The sequence below is a fragment of the Mesoplodon bidens genome (assembly GCF_964165515.1).
Source record: "Mesoplodon bidens genome assembly, chromosome: 2".
Lineage (NCBI taxonomy): Eukaryota > Metazoa > Chordata > Mammalia > Artiodactyla > Ziphiidae > Mesoplodon > Mesoplodon bidens.
Window position 1 is genome coordinate 142,392,923 of NC_138177.1, and position 18,980 is coordinate 142,411,902.

General features: G+C 36.7%; 2 protein-coding genes across 3 annotated transcripts in view; one reads left to right on the forward strand and one right to left on the reverse strand.

The window, feature by feature from the left end:
* SCP2 (sterol carrier protein 2) overlaps positions 1-18,980 on the reverse strand; it is a 163,420-nt gene that overhangs the window by 125,601 nt on the left and 18,839 nt on the right. For both annotated transcript variants that reach the window (XM_081223104.1, XM_081223105.1), the window contains exon 6: positions 2,667-2,793. In XM_081223104.1, coding sequence (XP_081079230.1) covers positions 2,667-2,793 — 127 coding nt within the window. The remainder of the gene's footprint in view (positions 1-2,666; positions 2,794-18,980) is intronic.
* On the forward strand, positions 4,945-6,247 carry LOC308611935 (nucleophosmin-like). Its single transcript, XM_081224116.1, has one exon. The coding sequence runs from the start codon at positions 5,038-5,040 to the stop codon at positions 5,920-5,922; it is 885 nt and encodes a 294-aa protein (XP_081080242.1). The 5' UTR covers positions 4,945-5,037; the 3' UTR covers positions 5,923-6,247.

Below are 18,980 nucleotides of genomic sequence, written 5' to 3' on the forward strand. Positions count from 1 at the left end.
TGAAAAATTATGGTCTGGGATAAGAGCTGTGATAGTAAAAGAAACTGGGGGAAAAAAAACATAATTTGGAGTTTGAAGGTAGAACTGATAGGACATAGTGAGGGACTGGAGTAGGGGAAGAGCGGGGAGAAGTGTCAAAGATGACTCATGTTTTTGCTTTGAACATCTGAATGGATGGAAATGCCACTTACTGAAATGAGGAAAAGTAGAGGAGGAACAAATTTAAGATATGGGGGAACAGAATGAAGAGTTTGCATCTGAACATGTGAAATTTGAGACATCTGTTACATACACAAGCAGAGATGCAAAGATGCCAACTGGATATACAAGTATAGAGTCCATCACTGACTATCCTAAGTTTGCCTCCCTCTCCCCACAAGTGCCTTACCTTGTTTTATTTTCTTCACAGGACTAATAATTGTTTGAAATTATCGTAGTTTTTTTCATACGCTACTGTCTCTCCCCAACTAGAAATTTAAGCAAAAACCTCACATTTCATTTGCTTATTTGTTGCTTGTGAATGAATGTACTGATGTCCCTAATTCTTTTTCCCTCCTGAATATCCTTTATGGTCTGACTTTGAAGTTTCCTACCACAAAAGAAGTAGAGTATATTACCCTATCCCTTGATTCCAAGTTTGCCATGTGACTTGCTTTGGTCAAGTCTCAAAAGGCCTTGCATGTTGCAGATTACTCTCTTGTGCTTCTGCTGTGACCATGAAAAGGACATGCCAGAGCTGGCCCTCCAGTCCCAAGAGGAAAATGAGGGACATATGACCCAGCCAAACAGTACTAAAACAGAGCCTCCAACCAACCTACAGTCATATGATCAACCCAGACAAAAAGACCTGAGCATGACTTAGATCAGCTGATTCCCAGTCAATCTACAAATTTGTAAGCTATAATAATAAATAATCATTGTTTAAAATTGCTGAGTTTTGGAGTGGTTTATTAAACAGCAATAGCTAACTGATATACTGCTATATTCCAGTGCCTAGAATAGTGCCTGCAATATAATAATAGCTCAATATTTTAAATGAATTATTTAATTCAAAAGGAAATGGAGGGGGGCTTCCCTGGTGGCGCAGTGGTTGAGGGTCCGCCTGCCGATGCAGGGGACACGGGTTCGTGCCCCTATCCCGGAAGATCCCACATGCCGCGCAGCGGCTGGGCCCGCGAGCCATGGCCGCGGAGCCTGTGTGTCCGGAGCCTGTGCTCCGCAGCGGGAGAGGCCACAGCAGTGAGAGGCCCGCGTACAGCAAAAAAAAAAAAAAAAAAAAAAAAAAAAAAGGAAATGGAGGGACTTCCCTGGTGACGCAGTGGTTAAGAATCCACCTGCCAATGCAGGAGACACAGGTTCCAGCCCTGGTCTCGGAAGATCCCACATGCCGCGGAGCAAATAAGCCTGTGCGCCACAGCTACTGAGCCTGCGCTCTGGAGCCCACGAGCCACAACTACTGAAGCCCATGTACCTAGAGCCCATGCTCCTCAACAAAAGAAGCCACCACAATGAGAAGCCCCTGCACCACAACAAAGATTAGCCCCCGCTCAGCGCAACTAGAGAAAGCCCATGTGAAGCAACGAAGACCCAACACAGCCAAAAATTAAAAATATAAATAAATAAATTTTTAAAAAATCATTTAAAAAAATTAAAAAGGAAATGGACAAGGAATAGCCAAAGAGGTAAGGAAAACCAGAAGAACGAGATGTCACAGAGGCCAAGAGAAGAGAATGTTTTAAGAAAGAAGTGATCAAAAGGGACTAATGGTGCTGAGGTCTATTAAAATAGGATTGAAAAGCATTTACTTGATATGGCAACGTAGTGATCAGTGGTAGCCTTGAGAAAGGAGGGAAGCCAGATTGGAATGGACTGAGTTTAAAATGGTAAGAAATAGCTACAAGAAAGAAAATTTCCATGGCCCCAAACTGGCAGTGCTCCTTTATACCATCCTACCATTCTTCCTTGAAGATTTCTTTCCTTTCTGATTACTTGATCTTGACTATCAAACCTGGGATATATTTCCTGCAAAGAATAGGAATGCTGAACTTTCAAGCACAACTATTTTCTTTCTTATCTCACAATACACAACAAGGCACTGGTTCAGGGTCATACAATAAAAACAAAAACAAAATCAAAAACTCTATCTGCACTATCCCATGCTTTACCTAACTGGCTAAGGCAGGCCAATCACTGATCATCAGTCAAAAAGCTAGGATGTTAAGCTACAAAATAAAAATCAACTGTGAAATTTTAAATCTCATAAAACACTATGGGTTGACAGATGATGATGGACTCCTGATGGGTTCAAGTACTGAGAATAAAATTTGGCTACATAAATCTACTACCAAGAGCTAGCTTTAAGTCTCATTACCATATTCAGAACTAACGAGCCTCAATTTATAGTCTATGATTAAAGGAGACAAGATTTATGTTATTTTTCCTATTTCAATGTCTTGTTTCAGAGCATTCTAGGTACTTCTCATATGATGTCCTATGTATAAATACTTTTAGAAAACTGAATTCTATACAGACTATTTCTTCAACTTAATTGAAAAACCATTTCATATTTTATACATCTTGGCATCCCCCACAGTTTCTTAATAAATACCTATTGTTTCTCACACATATATATAACTACCCATAAGACTTAAAGTTTTTTAACATACCATATTTTTCCATGTGCTCTTTTCCAGCAAACCCAAACATCTGAGAAGCAACTGGGTGGGCTGACAATCCATACTTGTTGATCAGGACTTCGAGATGTTTATCAATTGGATTGGTCCTATTTGCAAACTAAGAGAGGGGAAAAAACAAAATTTAGTAAGTACTTGACATGATAGGTGTCTCTTTTAACTATTACAGCGTTACTAAGACATTTGCTTATTTGAAGTGTAGAGTAAGCCAAAAATGGACAATGTGAATAAAATCAGTCAGAAAATGCTTTGCAGGGAAACATGGGAAGGAAAAATAATCAAGTGACCAAAGAGGTATTAATTCTTTCAAGAAACATGTATAAAGAATCCGTATGTGCAAATAACTACTCAAGGTGCTGGGGATAAAACAGTGAACAAAACAGATAAAGTCCCTGCTCATCTGGCATTTACATTTGAGGGAGGAGGGGACAGAAAGTAATGGGGATGAAAATTAATTCAAATGTAAATAGTAATGCTATAATGAATAAATTCAAGTAAAGGGATAAAGATTGAAAGTGGGAAGTGCTGCTTTATAGAAAATAGTCAAGGGAGGTCACATTGACAAAATGACATTTGAGCAGGGATGTGAAGGAGTAGGAACAAGTCATTTGGACACCTTTGGGAGAGGAGCATTCAAGGCAGAAGGAACAGCAAGAATAAAGACCCTAAGGCAGGAGCAGGCTTGGGTATTTGAGAAAAAGAGTGAATTAGGGTTAGCATAAAGTGATACTCAGAGTGCAATCACCTCTGTTTCCATGGTTCTAGAATAGAGAAACACAGTTCCTACTGCAAACATTCTACAAAGGGAAAGCTAACTGTTTCTTACCAGTTTACCTACCAGATTATGAACACCCTGAGGGCAGGAACTCTGCTTCACATACTTCTGTATGTGAATCCAATGCCTAGCATATGGCCTGTTACATAGTAAACATTCCATAAATAATTGTTGAATGAAATAAATCAAGATTTTTTTGGTGCACAAAGGGGTTCTAAAGGGAATGCTATGAAAAAACAGATTAAGAAAAAATAGGCTTACAAGAGGAAAATTATTTAGTTAGATATGATAAGCAACTTGACAATCCAAAGGAGTAAGACAAAATGAGCTGATAAATGGGATCTGTGGAATCTGTGAACACAGAAATCTTAAAAATAAGTATATATAATTATGTGTTTGGATTTCCATAGATGTAAATTTTTTTCTGTCATAAGAAATCTAAAAAAACATTTAAAAGATACAGAAAATGTTCATACCTAAGTTAAAAAGGAATGTGAATGAAAACAATGGTATACAACTTCTGCTTCTAGTCATGATGCACTATAGAAACCAGATTTACCCTTCTGTCTTAAGCAACTAAAAACCTGGACAAAATATACAAAGCAACTGGTTTCAGACAATGGACAACATAAGCTTAGTATAGCAATCTCTGAAATAACTCACAGAGAAGAGTAATGGAGAGAAGAAAAGAGAAGAGAGAGAGAGAGAGAGAGAGAGAGGGAGCTGAAGATCTGAAGAGAGTTCCTCTTGAGTTTTCAATGAGTCTAATCAACACATGAATTTGAGGAAACTACTGAGACCAGGGAAAGAATCACTGGAAAGGAGCAGGCAGAATAATTCCCAATGTTCCCACAGGGACAGGAATAGTTCTTATCCCCAAAACCACAATGGAAAAAATCTCCTAACATATGGGGGCATCAATGGAATCCTGAGGTTACTGCTTGAGTAACAGTGTCAGTTTAGTCTTAGAATAATAAAGGCTGTTCTGATTCTACCTAACGAAGCTTAAAAGCAAATCTCAAAATTATCAAACCACTTCCAAAAAACACCTACCCCAGAACAAACCCCTAAGTAGTTAACAGAACATAAAACTTCAACACCCAACAAAGTAAAATTTAAAATGTCTAGCATTCAATCACAAGTTATAAGGCATGAAATGAAACAGAAAAGTACAACTTGTAAAGAGTGGATTAATCAATCAATAGAAATGATATAGCTGATAGAATTAGATGGGAACATTAAAACAGTTACTATAATATACTCCATCTGTTCAAGAAGGTAGAAGAAAGCATGAACATGACAAAGAAAAATAGAGAAGATATAAAAAAATGACCCACATGAAACTTTTAGAGATAAAATATACATTGTCTGAAATGAAAAGTAAATTCAGTGGAATTAACAGCAGATTAGACAATGCAGCATAGATTGGTAAACTTGGAGAAGTAGCAAATTAAAATATGAGGAGGGCTTTTTCCCTGGTCTGATTCCGTCCTGCGTGACTGTTCTTTCGAACGGTAGTCTTTTATCTCCGTCCACTTTCTCTCCCACCGAAGTGTGTGCCACCAACCCATGGAAGATTCGATGGACATGGACATGAGCTCCCTGAGGCCCCAGAACTATCTTTTCGGTTGTGAACTAAAGGCCGACAAAGATTATCACTTTAAGGTGGATAATGATGAAAATGAGCACCAGTTATCTTTAAGAACGGTCAGTTTAGGGGCTGGCGCAAAGGATGAATTGCACATTGTCGAAGCAGAGGCCATGAATTATGAAGGCAGTCCAATCAAAGTAACACTGGCAACTTTGAAAATGTCTGTGCAGCCAACGGTTTCCCTTGGGGGCTTTGAAATAACACCACCTGTGGTCTTACGGTTGAAGTGTGGTTCAGGGCCTGTGCATATTAGTGGACAGCACTTAGTAGCTGTGGAGGAAGATGCAGAGTCAGAAGATGAAGAGGAGGAGGACGTGAAACTACTAAGTATATCTGGAAAGCGTTCTGCCCCTGGAAGTGGTAGCAAGGTTCCACAGAAAAAAGTAAAACTTGCTGCTGATGGAGATGAAGATGATGATGATGACGATGACGATGATGATGAAGATGATGATGATGATGACTTTGATGATGAGGAAGCTGAAGAAAAATCTCCAGTAAAGAAATCTGTACGAGATACTCCAGCCAAAAATGCACAAAAATCAAACCAGAATGGAAAAGACTCAAAACCGTCAACACCAAGATCAAAAGGTCAAGAATCCTTCAAAAAACTGGAAAAAACTCCTAAAACACCAAAAGGACCTAGCTCTGTAGAAGACATTAAAGCAAAAATGCAAGCAAGTATAGAAAAAGGTGGTTCCCTTCCCAAAGTGGAAGCCAAATTCATCAATTATGTGAAGAATTGTTTCCGGATGACTGACCAGGAGGCTATTCAAGATCTCTGGCAGTGGAGGAAGTCTCTTTAAGAAAATAGTTTAAACAGTTTGTTAAAATTTTCCGTCTTATTTCATTTCTGTAACAGTTGATATCTGGCTGTCCTTTTTATAATGCAGAGTGAGAACTTTCCCTACCGTGTCTGTTAAATGTTGTCCAGGTTCCATTGCCAAGAATGTGTTGTCCAAAATGCCTGTTTAGTTTTTAAAGATGGAACTCCACCCTTTGCTTGGTTTTAAGTATGTATGGAATGTTATGATAGGACATAGTAGTAGTGGTGGTCAGACAAATGGAAATGGTGGGGAGACAAAAATATACATGTGAAATAAACTCAGTATTTTAATACAGTAAAAAAAAAAAAAAAAAATATGAGGAGGAAAAAAGCTAGAAAAAAATGAACAAAATCAGTGAATTATGGTACAACAACCAAGAAGTCTAGTAGATATGTAATTGGAGTCCCAGAAACAGAGAAAATGGAGAGAGACAAAAGTCAGAAAAAAATATTTTAAGGCATAATGGATGAAAAATTTTCAAATCTGATGAAAACTATAACTCATATATCCAAGAACCTCAACAAACCCCAAGCACAAGAAACACGATAAAACTACACCAAGGTACGTCATAATAAAATTGTTAAAAACCAGTGATAGGGCTTCCCTGGTGGCGCAGTGGTTGAGAGTTCGCCCGCTGATGCAGGGGACATGGGTTCGTGCCCCAGTCTGGGAAGATCCCACATGCCGCGGAGCAGCTGGGCCAGTGAGCCATGGCCGCTGAGCCTGCGCATCCAGAGCCTGTGCTCCGCGACGGGAGAGGCCACAACAGTGAGAGGCCCGCGAACCCAAAAAAAAAAAAAAAGTGATAAAGAAAAATCTTAAAAGTAACCAAAGAAAAATACACATTAAGTATAGAGCAACAAAAAAAAATAAGAATGACAGCAGACTTTAAATCGAAAACAATGAAAGCCAAAAAAAATAGTGAAGCTAAACTAGAATTCTGTACTCAGCAAATACATCGTTTTAAAAAAAAAAAGGTAAAAGAAAAAAATAAGGTAAATAAAGAATTATTAGAACATACAAAACTGAGAAAATTCATCACCAGCAGACCAGCACTATGTGAAATGTTAAAGGAGAATCTTCAGGCAAAAGGAATATAATCCTAGAGGAAAATTGGAATCAATAATAAAGGAATAAAGATCACTGAAAATTATAAACATGTGGAGAAATATAAGGCTTTTTTCTACTTTAAGAATTCTTTTAAAAATAATTGACTATTTAAAGCAAAATCAATAGCTGATATAGGGCTTATAACATGTATAGAAGTAAAATGTGCTTCTAGGAAGAGGTAAACAAAAAAATACTTTGTAAGGTTCATGTAATACTATAGTGAACAGTCGTAACATTACTTAGAGGTGGTTTGTGAATAAGTTAAAGATGAATGTAAACCCTAAAGCAACCACTAAAAGCAAAACATCTGAGGCATAGTTAATATGCTCATAAAACAGACAAAATAAAATTATAAAAAATCCTCAATGAACAGAAAAGAAGACAAAGAGGAAAAAAGGAATAAAGATATTGAACAAAAAGAAAACGAGTAGAAAGATGGTAGATTTAAATCAGTGGTGTCCTAGTAAATGTTTAATAGTCTCATGGGGGGTGAGGGAGGTCTTATTGATAGCATTTGTCTATTTTTGTGTTGTAAATACTCCCACCATGGCCAATTTGAATCTACTAGCATGATGTCACTGAAAGCAAAGATGAGAAGAGATATGCATAATCAGATCTTGCAAGCTGGTACAAGCCAGTAGGCATCAGTTTCAGCTAACCACTAATTTAAACCCAGCTATATCAGTAACCACATTAAGTGGAAAGGATATAAAAAGCCCAATTAAAAGGCAAAGATTATTATATTGTTAAAAAGCAAGACCCAACTAAATGCTGCCTAAAAAACATAATTCAAACATAAAGACAGAAATAGGTAAAAGGATGGAAAAAGATAAACAATTCTAATTCTACTCAAAAGAAAGCTGAAATGGCTATGTTAATATCAGACAAAATAGATATAACATCAAAGAACACTACAAGAAATAAATTTTTATAAGTAGCCTAAAATCCTTCAAAAGGCAGGGTCTGACAAAGGGAGTACCTGGCTGGGATCCATAAAAACTTTCACAAATGTGTTTTCAGTTTCATGATATAATACGCCTCACATCACCTCACAATGATGAAGGGGTCAATTTATCAAGGACATAACAATCTTAAATGTTAATACACCTAATATGAGAGCCTCAAACTACACGAAGCAAAAACTGATAAAACTGAAAAAAATAGACAAATCCACAGATTTACCAGCAGATCTCAATAGCTCCCTCTCAATAACTGATAGATCAAGTAGACAGAAATACCAGTAAGAATATAGAAGGCAACCAATATTATCAAACTTGACCTAGAATTTATAGAACACCCCACCCAACAACAGTAGAGTACACATTCTTCTCAAGTGCACAAGAATATTTACCAAAACATACCACATCTTGAGCCAAAAAACAAGTCTCAATAAATGAAAAAGCATTCACATCATACAAAGTATATTCTCTGACCACAGATAATTAAAATAGAAACAAATATCAGTAACAAAAAGGTATCTGTAAACTGCCCAAATGTTAGGAAGCTAAGCAACACACTTCTAATGTATGGGTGAGAGAAGAAATAACAATGGAAATTGCTAAATAATTTGACCTAAATGGGAATGAAATCATGACATAAAAAATTTGTGGTATGCTGCTTAAGCAGTGTTTTAAAATAAATCTATAATATTAAATGCCCATGTTTGAAAAGATTTAAAATAAATGACCTAAGCTTCCAGCTTAATAAACTACAAAACAGAGTAAATTAAACCCAGTGTAAGAATTGAAATATTAAGGATCACAGCAGATATAAATAGAAAATGAGCAGAATGAAGTAGAATGGATAGAAATTAGTAGAATGAAACAGAAAAGAGAAAAAAATAGAGAAAATCAATGAAAACAAGGGCTGGTCCTAGTAGAATGAAATAGAAAAGAGAAAAAAAATCAATGGAAACAAGGGCTGGTACTCTGACAAGATCAATAAGACTGGTAAACACCTTTTGTTATACTGATCATGGAAAAAATAGAGAAGACAAAGGTTACCAACATCAGAAGAAGAGAAAGGACATATCTAAAGATCCTACCTTAAGGGGATACTATGGGAATAATATGAACAAGTTTTTGTCAATAAATTCAACAATTTAGATGAAATGGACAAATTCCTTAAAGGGCACAAACTATCAACGCCCACTCAAAAAAAAAAAATAGATAACCTGAATAGTAACATACTTACTAAAGAAACTGAACTTTAAAACCTTCCCATAAAGAAAACTACAGACCTAGATGTGCACTGGTGAACGCTACCAAACATTTAAGGAAAAAAATACCAATTATATAAACAAACTCTTCCTAAATAAAAAAAAAAAAGAAGAGAAGGGAACAATTCTCAACCATTCTATGAGGCCAGCATTATCCTGATATCAAAAGTAAATAAACATTAAAACAAAAAAGAAAACAAATCAACACCATCACAAACATATACACAAAAATCCTTAGCATAATTTTAACAAATTAAATCCAAAAACATATAAAAGATAAGACATCACAACCAAGCATTTACCCCAGGAATACAGGATGGGTTAATATTCAAATATCAATCAATATAATTCACCATACTAACCAACTAAATTAAGAATAACAAACAAAATAAGGATCTCTCATAGGTACAGGAAAAGCAAGTGAGAAAATTCAACATATACTCATGACAGAAACTCTCAGCAAACTAAGAATAGAAGGTAACTTTCTCAACCTGATAAAGAACATCTGTGAAAAACTTACAGCTAACATATTTAATAGTGAAATCTGAATGTTTTCCCCTATGATCAAAAACAAGGAAAAGATAAATGATCTCACAACCTCTATTTCAATTTGTTGTGATGACCCTAGCCAGTGCAATCATAAGGCAAGAAAAATAAATAAAAGGCATACAGATTGAAAAGGAAGAAATAAAACTGTCTTGTACATAGATGATACGATTGTTTATGCAGACAATCCTACAGAATCTTAAAAAAGCCACTAGACTAGGAAGAGAGACTAGCTAGATCACAAAACACAATGTACAGTTGGAAACTGGTATTAAAATAAGTGCTATTTTTAATAACATAAAAAACTTGAAATACCTGGGGAAATTTTTAATAAAATATGTAAAAGAGTGGGCTTCCCTGGTGGCGCAGTGGTTGAGAGTCTGCCTGCTGATGCAGGGGACACGGGTTCGTGCCCCGGTCTGGGAAGATCCCACATGCCGCGGAGCGGCTGGGCCCGTGAGCCGTGGCCGCTGAGCCTGCACGTCCGGAGCCTGTGCTCTGCAACGGGAGAGGCCACAACAGTGAGAGGCCCGCGTACCACCAAAAAAAAAAAAAAAAAAAAAAAAAAAAAAATGTAAAAGAGTTACACATTGAAAACTAAAAAACATTACTGAAAGAAATCAAAGACCTAAATAAAGAGAGATAAACCATTTTCATGGACTGGAACATTTAATATTGTTTAAAATGTGGAGATCCCTATGTATTAACCTATAAATCTATTACACGAAGCATTTTTATAGAAATTGACAAGCCAATTGTTAAAATGAATATGGAAATGCAAAGGATTAGAATAGCCAAATCAATTTTGTAAAAGAAAAACAAAGTTGGAGAATATGCATTCCAATTTGGTTTCAAGGCTTATTATAAAGTTACAGTATTCAAGAAAGTAAAGTATTGGCATAAAGACTGATCAAGGAAGAGTCCAAAAAATGATCCACACTACATGGTCAACTGATTATCAGCAAAGATGTCAAGGCAGTTCAATGGGGAAAAGATAATCTTTTCAACAAATGGGGCTGTATGAAATATGGGATACACATTTTAAAAAAAATTTTAAACTTTGATCTTTACTTCCTACCACTTACAAAAATTAACTTAAATTTTTCTTAAATAGGATACAAAAAGCACAATAGTAGAAAACAAACAAACTAGACTTCATCAAAATTTTAAACTTTTGCTCTTCAAAAGATACCATTTATAAAAGGAAAGGGCAAGTCCAGAGAGCTGGAGAAAATATTTGTAAAACATATTGAACAAGAGCTTGTATCTATCTGGAATATATGAAGAACTCTTACAGCACAATAATAAGAAAATAACCAACTAATAATTGGGCAAAATATTTGAACAGTCATTGAATTCATCAAAGAAGATATACCAATGAAAAATGAAAACATGAAATGATGCTCAACACCATTAAATATTAGGAAAATACAAATTAAATCCACAATAAGATACCACTGTACACCCACTGTGTGAAGAAAATTAAAAAGAATGATGATCACAAGAAAACTATACACCAATATCTCTTAAGAATGTAGATGAAAATATCTTCAATGAAATGCTAGCAAACTGAATCAACAACACATTTAAAAAACCCATGACAAAGTGGGATTTATCCCAGGAATGCAAGGTTGGTTTAATGTCTAAAAATCAATTAATGTAATACACCATATCAATAGAATAAAGGGCAAACACCACACAATCGTCTCAACAGACACAGAAAAAGCATTTGACAAAATCCTAAACAGATTCCTGATTTAAAAAAAACACTTTTAAAAAGCATGGAGGAACTTCCCTGGTGGCACAGTGGTTAAGAATCCACCTGCCAATGCAGGGGACACAGGTTCGATCCCTGGTTCAGGAAGATCCCACATGCTGCAGAGCAACTAAGCCCGTGCACCACAACTACTGAGCCTGTGCTCTAGAGCCTGCATGCCACAACTACTGAGCCCATGTGCCACAACTACTGAAGCCCGCACGCCCTAGAGCCTGTGCTCTGCAACAAGAGAAGCCACCGTAATGAGAAGCCCACACACCACAACAAAGAGTAGCCCCCACTCGCCACAACTAGAGAAAGCCTGCACACAGCAACAAAGATCCAATGCAGCCAAAAATTAATTAATTAATTTAAAAAAAATTTTTTTAAGTGTGGAAAAGAAGGGAACTTCCTCAACCTGATAAAAGGCATCTACCACAGATAACATGCTTAATGGTGAAAGACTGAATGCTTCCCTCATAAAAGCAGAAACAAGATGAAATGTCTGCTCTCACCATTTCTATTCAACATTGTACTAGAAGTTCTAGCTAGAGGAATTAGGCAAGAAAATAAATAAAAAGCAACCAGATTGAAAAAAAAAAGAAGAACTATCTCTATTTGTAGATGACATTATCTTGCAAATAGAAAATCCTAAGGAATCCACTAAAATCTATTAGAATAAACAAGTTAATCAAGATTACAGGATATAAGATCAATATATAAAAATTAAATATATTTCCATACACTTGCCAAGAACAACTCAAAATGAAATTAAGAAAATAGGGACTTCCCCGGTGGTCCAGTGGCTAGGACTACATGCTCCCAATGCAGGGGGCCCGGGTTCGATCTCTGGTCTGGGAACTAGATCCCACATGCCGCAACTAAGAGTTTGCATGCCGCAACTAAAGATACCGCATGCCACAACCAAAGATTCCACATGCCACAATTAAAAGATCCTACATGCTGCATCGAAAAGATCCCACATGCTGCAATGAAGATTCCACACATGGCAACAAGGATCCCACATGCCACAACTAAGACCCAGCACAGCCAAATAAATAAATATTAAAAAGAAAGAAAATAATTCCATTTACAAAAGCATCACTAAAAATAAAACACTTAGGAATAAATTTAACCAAAAAAGTGTAAAACTTACACTCAGAAAACTATAAACATTGTTGAAAGAAATGAAAGATCTATTTTAAATAAATGAAAAGACATTCCATGCTCATGAATGGAAGATTTCAGATGGTTAAAATGGTAGTACTCCTCAAAATGATATACAGTCAACACAATCCCTATCAGAATCTCAACTGGTTTCTTTGCAAATATTGATAAGCCAATCCCAAAGTTCATGTGGAAATTCAATGGGCAGAGAACAGCCAAAACAATCTGGAAAAAGAAGAATTTAGAAGACTCTTACTTCCTGATTTCAAAACTTACTAAAAAACAACAGTGGGCCTCCCTGGTGGCGCAGTGGTTGAGAGTCCGCCTGCCGATGCAGGGGATACGGGTTCGTGCCCCGGTCTGGGAGGATCCCATATGCCGCGGAGCGGCTGGGCCCGTGAGCCATGGCCTCTGGGCCTGCGCGTCCGGAGCCTGTGCTCCACAACGGGAGAGGCCACAACAGTGAGAGGCCCGCATACCGCAAAAAGAAAAAAAAAAAAAAAAAAAAAAAAAAAAAAAAAAAAAAAAACAACAGTAACTGGGGAATTCCCTGGTGGTCCAGGGGTTAGGACTCTGTGCCTCCACTGCAGGGGGCATGGGTTTGATCCCTGGTTGGCGAACTAAAATCTCGCCTGCCACACAGTGGGTCCAAAAAAAGAAAAACAAAAAACAAACAAACAAAAAAACCAGTAACCGAAACACTGTAGTGTTAACTAGCATAAGACTATATAGATCAGTGGAATAGAACTGAGAGTACAGAAACAATCTCGACTTTTTTTAGCTAAATTAGCAAATCACTAATGATGATTGTCATTATAGGTGATTATTTCTTCTTTATTTTTTCTGTATTCTTCCATTTTTTATGACTTTACAAGGAAAATAAAATTTTTACTTTTTTTAATTTTTATATTTATTTGGCTGTGCCAGATCTTAGTTACAGCACACAGGATCTTCGTTGGGGTATGCAGGATCTAGTTCCCTGACCAGGGATGGAACCCAGGTGCCCTGCATTGGGAGTGCAGAGTCTTAACCACTGGACCACCAGGGAAGTTCCAGGAAAATAAAAATTTTAAAATAAGCAGCTCCTGTAAGAGTGGGCCATGAAAATTTAAGAAGTAACTATACAAATCCTTCCAAATATATATACAAACACTCATAAAAGTCTGGCATCTGTCATTCTAAGTATCTGGGGATGAAATATCTCTTTTGCTCCTTGCCCCATGTCTTAATCAGTTTGGGCTTCTATAATAGAATACATAGACCAGGTGGATTAACCAACATATTCTCACAATTCTGAGAGCTGGGAAATCCAAGATCAAGGTGTCAGCACATCTGGCATCTGGTGAAAGCCCACTTCCTGGTTTGCAGATGGCTGTCTTCTCAATGTATCCTCACATGGCAGAGAGCAGAGTGGAAACAAACTCTCTCATGTCTTTATAAGGGCACTAATCCCATCATGAGGATTCCTCCACACTCACAACCTAATTACTTCCCAAAGGCCCCACCTCCAAATACCATCACCTTGGGAATTAGAGTTTTAACATCTGAATTTTGAGGGGATAAAAACGTTTAGTTCACCCTAGGAAGTTAAAAGCAGAGCAACAGCTCTTGTTCTCAGCCTAAAGAGATAATGAAGAGATGTCTTGGCAAAAATAAAAAACAAGAATACACTGTTCCTCTACTTCTCTGGTAAATTTAACTCCTAATTTTCTCCTATGTTTGTCTGTGCTATGAACAGCCAATCCCAGGCTTTCCCTGATGCCTAAAGTTCAACCAAGAGCTGACTTCAGCACTCCCTCCTTGCCTGCTGCTGACCTGAGGATCGAAATCACATCAAATCACATGCTTAGGTAGACTGAAAAATAAGTGGTCAGAGGCCAAACTGAGTGGCAACATTCCAACTCTGAAGAAATTATAAAACTAACCAAAATAAATTAACTGGTAGGAAGTGCCAACAATGGGAACCATAGAACCATTTCATCTCATAAGAGCAGCAGCCTCTTAAGTCCCTTTCTTGGCTACACTCAGGCCAATAAATAAAAAAATAATGTGTAAGCCATATATGTAATTATAAATTTTCAAGCAGCCACATTAAAAAAAAGGTAGGATTTATTTGAATATATTAATTTAACCCAATATATCCAAAATATTATAATTTCAAAGAAATATTTTTTTAAAATATATATATATTTTAAAAATAAGAGTGGTTTTATTTATTTATTTTTGGCTGCCTTGAGTATTTGTTGCTGCACGTGGGCTTTCTCTAGTTGCAGCGAGCAGGGGCTACTCTTCGTTGCGGTGTACAGGCTTCTCGTTGCGGTGGCTTCTCTTGTTGAAGAGCATGGGCTCTAGCACAAGGGCTCAGTAGTTGTGGCACATGGGCCTAGTTGCTCCGTGGCATGTGGGATCTTCCCGGATCAGGGATCGAGCCCATGTCCCCTGCATTGGCAGGCGGATTCTCAACCATTGTGCCACAAGGGAAGTCCCAAAATTATTTTTTTAATATTTTAGTTTATTTAAACAATATCAATTATGTGTATTGTGCTGGCACAAATATGCAGAAATATTTTTAAATTGTTGAGACAGTTTACATTCTTTTTTCATAGGAAATCTTTAAAATTCATGTATATTTTATGGTTCCAACACATCTCAACTTGGATGCTAAATTTTTATCAGAAATATTTGATCCAGGTAGGCAGCCACGTATATTTGTTTGTTGTGAATAGAATTCCCAGTGGAACAAGTATCCTTTTTAGTTCAAGCTAATAATTCTCTCTTGTATAAGAAATTATTACCTTTGTTTGCAGCATACCCATAAAAAGGGAAGTTACGACACATGATCTGAAGGGAAAGACATAGGACAGAGATAGAAACCAAAACAGCAATGCAGGAGTGGGAAGTTAAGCCCTCTGCTATAGAGAGCCACCTAGGGGCCATAAACAGAAACAGCAAGTTATTTTTGTTACATTCAAATAGATTGTTCTTCAATCACCTGATTTTTAAATTTAGGATTCTAAATACAAAATCTTAATAAATTCAGTTACAAATTGCTATAATTAATAAATGAATAAGGGAAGAAAAGAAGAAAAAAAGAAGTGCAGATGTATATGGAAGTAGGGGGGTAGTGAAATGCCAACAAAAGGATTTCATGTCAGATAGAAATAAAGAGGAAAAGACAAAGTATAAAAGAGAAATGGAGAAGAAACTCATAGTGAAAGAGAAGGGAAAAAATGATAGGTTCTCCAGGTACAGCAAAAAGTTTACTTGGATTAAAAGACCTGGTCTCAGTTGAATCATTAACTGCTAACTGGGTCCAATGTCACTGGGTAATTACTTCACTCTGGGCTTCACAGATTCACTTTACCTATAAAATATCTTCAGGACCATCTCTAGCTAAAACGTTGTCTAAGTTGCTTGCCTGCCCCAGGAATCTATCCTATAGAAATAATAGCTTGATGAGGGTGGGAGGGGGAAAAAAAAGAAAGAATGGCTGGAGAAAGTAAAGATATATGTACAAGAATGTTGACTGGAGCACTATAATAGCAAAAAAAAAGAACATGTAAAACTAAAATTAAACAACCTAATCAGAAGAGCAGAAGGGACTGATTGAAAACCCTATAGCCATGTAATGGGATACTAGGCAGCTGTTAAAAATAAGGAAGTATATCAATATGTTCTAGCCAGAAGCTGTCCATTTGCCATGTGAAAAAGCAACATATATAAAATCATTAATCTTCTCCATGAACATATCAGTGCTTTTTAACATTCTGAACATGTATATGCATGTATATGTGTATGAATGCTTAGTTAGATATGTCTGTATAAACTTGGAAAAAAGAAAGGACATATAGATACACTGGTTACCTCTGAAGAACAAGATTAAACAGGCAAATAAGGACTTTTAATATATATGCTTTTTAAATTATGGGACTATGGATGAATTTTACTATTTTATAGTTTTTAATAATTTTCAAATAAAAGTTATCAAGGTACCTACCATTAACTATGGAAGAAAAACATCTATTTTTCATGTGTCATAAATGTTAGGCACTTCTGTTAGGCAACACCTAATCATCTTACTTTGCATCTTCTCCGGTTGCCACCCTCCAATCCAGTTTTTCAAACTGTTCCCTGAACATACTATATTCACTCCAACATTCATGACTTGGCTTATGATGTTTTCTCCAACACCCAGAAAGATCTTGTCTTCCCCAATCTTCAATTATCCTTACTTTATTTTTATCTCTATTTATTATATAGCCTGCGAGCCACAACTACTGAAGCCCATGCACCCTAGAGCCTGTGCACAGCAACTACTGAGCCCACGTGCAGCAACTACTGAAGCCCGCATGCTCTAGGGCCTGCGTGCCACAACTACTGAGCCCACATACTGCAACTACTGAAGCCTGTGTGCCTAGAGCCCGTGCTCAACAACAAAAGAAGCCACCACAATGAGAAGACCGCACACCACAATGAAGAGTAGCCCCCACTCGCTGCAAATAGAGAGAAAGCCCTAGCACAGCGCAGCCAAAAAAAAAAAAGAGAGAGAAATAGATGGCAATATCATAATAGTAGGGGATTTTAATACTCCACTTTCATCAATAGATAGATCATTCAGACAGAAAATCAATAAGGGAACATCAGCCTTAAACAAGACACCAGACCAGATGGACTTAACAGACATTTGCAGAACATTCCATCCAAAAGCAACAGAATACACATTCTTCTCAAGTACACGTGGAATGTTCTCTAGGACAGATCATGTGTTAGGCCACAAACAAGTCAATAAATTTAAGGTTGAAATCATAGAAAGCATCTTTTCCAACCACTGTGGTTTAAAATTAGAAAACAATTACAAGAAGAGAACTAAAAAATTCAAGTAAGTGGAGATTAAACAACATGCTACTGAACAACCAATATGTCAAAGAAGAAATCAAAAGAAAAATCATAAAATATCTTGAGACAAACGAAAATGGAAATACAGCATACCAAAACTTACGGGATACCACAAAAGCATTCTAAGATGGAAATTCATAACAATAAACGCCTACATTAAGAACAAGAAAGATCTCAAATAAACCACCTAACTTTACACCTCAAGGAACTAGAAGAAGAAGAATAACCTAAGCCTAAAATTAGTAGAAGGAAGAAAATAACAAAGCTTAGAGAGGAAACAAATGAAATAGAGATAAAAAGACTATAGAAAAGATCAATGAAACTAAGAACTGATTTTCTGAAAAGATGAACAAAATGCCTACACCCTGTTTTCTCTCTCACCACTTCTTAATTCCAGTTACACATTTATTATACCTTATCACACTATCCTCCATATAACATAACTTCCTGCCAATTTTCAATCTTTTCCCTCTCTATAGTGTATTCTAAATAATCACTTCTAGTCCAGTTTCACTAATTCTCTTTTAGTCATGTATAATCAGCTATCAAACCTATCTTTTGAATTTTTAATTTTAATTATTTCATTTTTCTTTTCTATATATCCTATTTGGTTTTTTTTTCAATGCCTGTAATGTCCCTTTTTGCAGTTTCTTATACCCCTGAGGTATTTCCAAGCTTGGCTTTTATTTTTTAAAACATAGCAAGCATGCCTAAAACTAGATGCAATAAATCTAGTTTCTGAGGTCTGCAGAGATCACTTTTTACTGTTCCTTCTTTATCCTGGTCCTCAAATATGCTGCCTTGTTTCTTTAATGCTTGATTATTTTTAATTGCATGTCCTTGAAAGGTTACTTGAAGAGTTCTCAAAGCCTTCTAGAAGGAAGATGCTTTCCTCCAAAAGAAAATTTGCAGTTGCTTCTGTTAAGTGCCATGGTTAACTAGAACCAACTTAAGACTCAATTCATGGTCTGACGTTTCTTTGACCACCCAGGTAAATGAGAATTTTGGCAGCTGTCCCTGTGGTTTATTAATTCTCAGTGAAAGGTTTTCTGGTTATTTTTTTATTCTCTTTTTTTTCTCCCTTGCTCTGCTCAGTGCCAAAGTAACTCTCCCTGTAATCAGCTGAAAGTGGGGAAAAGAGGAAGTAGGGGAGGGGGGGTAGTTTTACTTTTGTGTTCACCCTTACCGAAAAGGTTTACCCCTAACCAGTTTAATGTGGAGAGTGGGTATTTAACTTCTGATCTTGGGGAGACCTGAGCTGTGACTACTTTCCTCTTCATCTAGGGGGCCATCAAAACTGAAGTTCACAGCTTCCTGATCAGTGAAGCCCTTCAAGGCAAAAGC

Bases quoted from the DNA above. Each gene is read 5' to 3' on its own strand.
- LOC308611935 (XM_081224116.1), top strand. From the start codon at position 5,038: ATGGAAGATTCGATGGACATGGACATGAGCTCCCTGAGGCCCCAGAAC.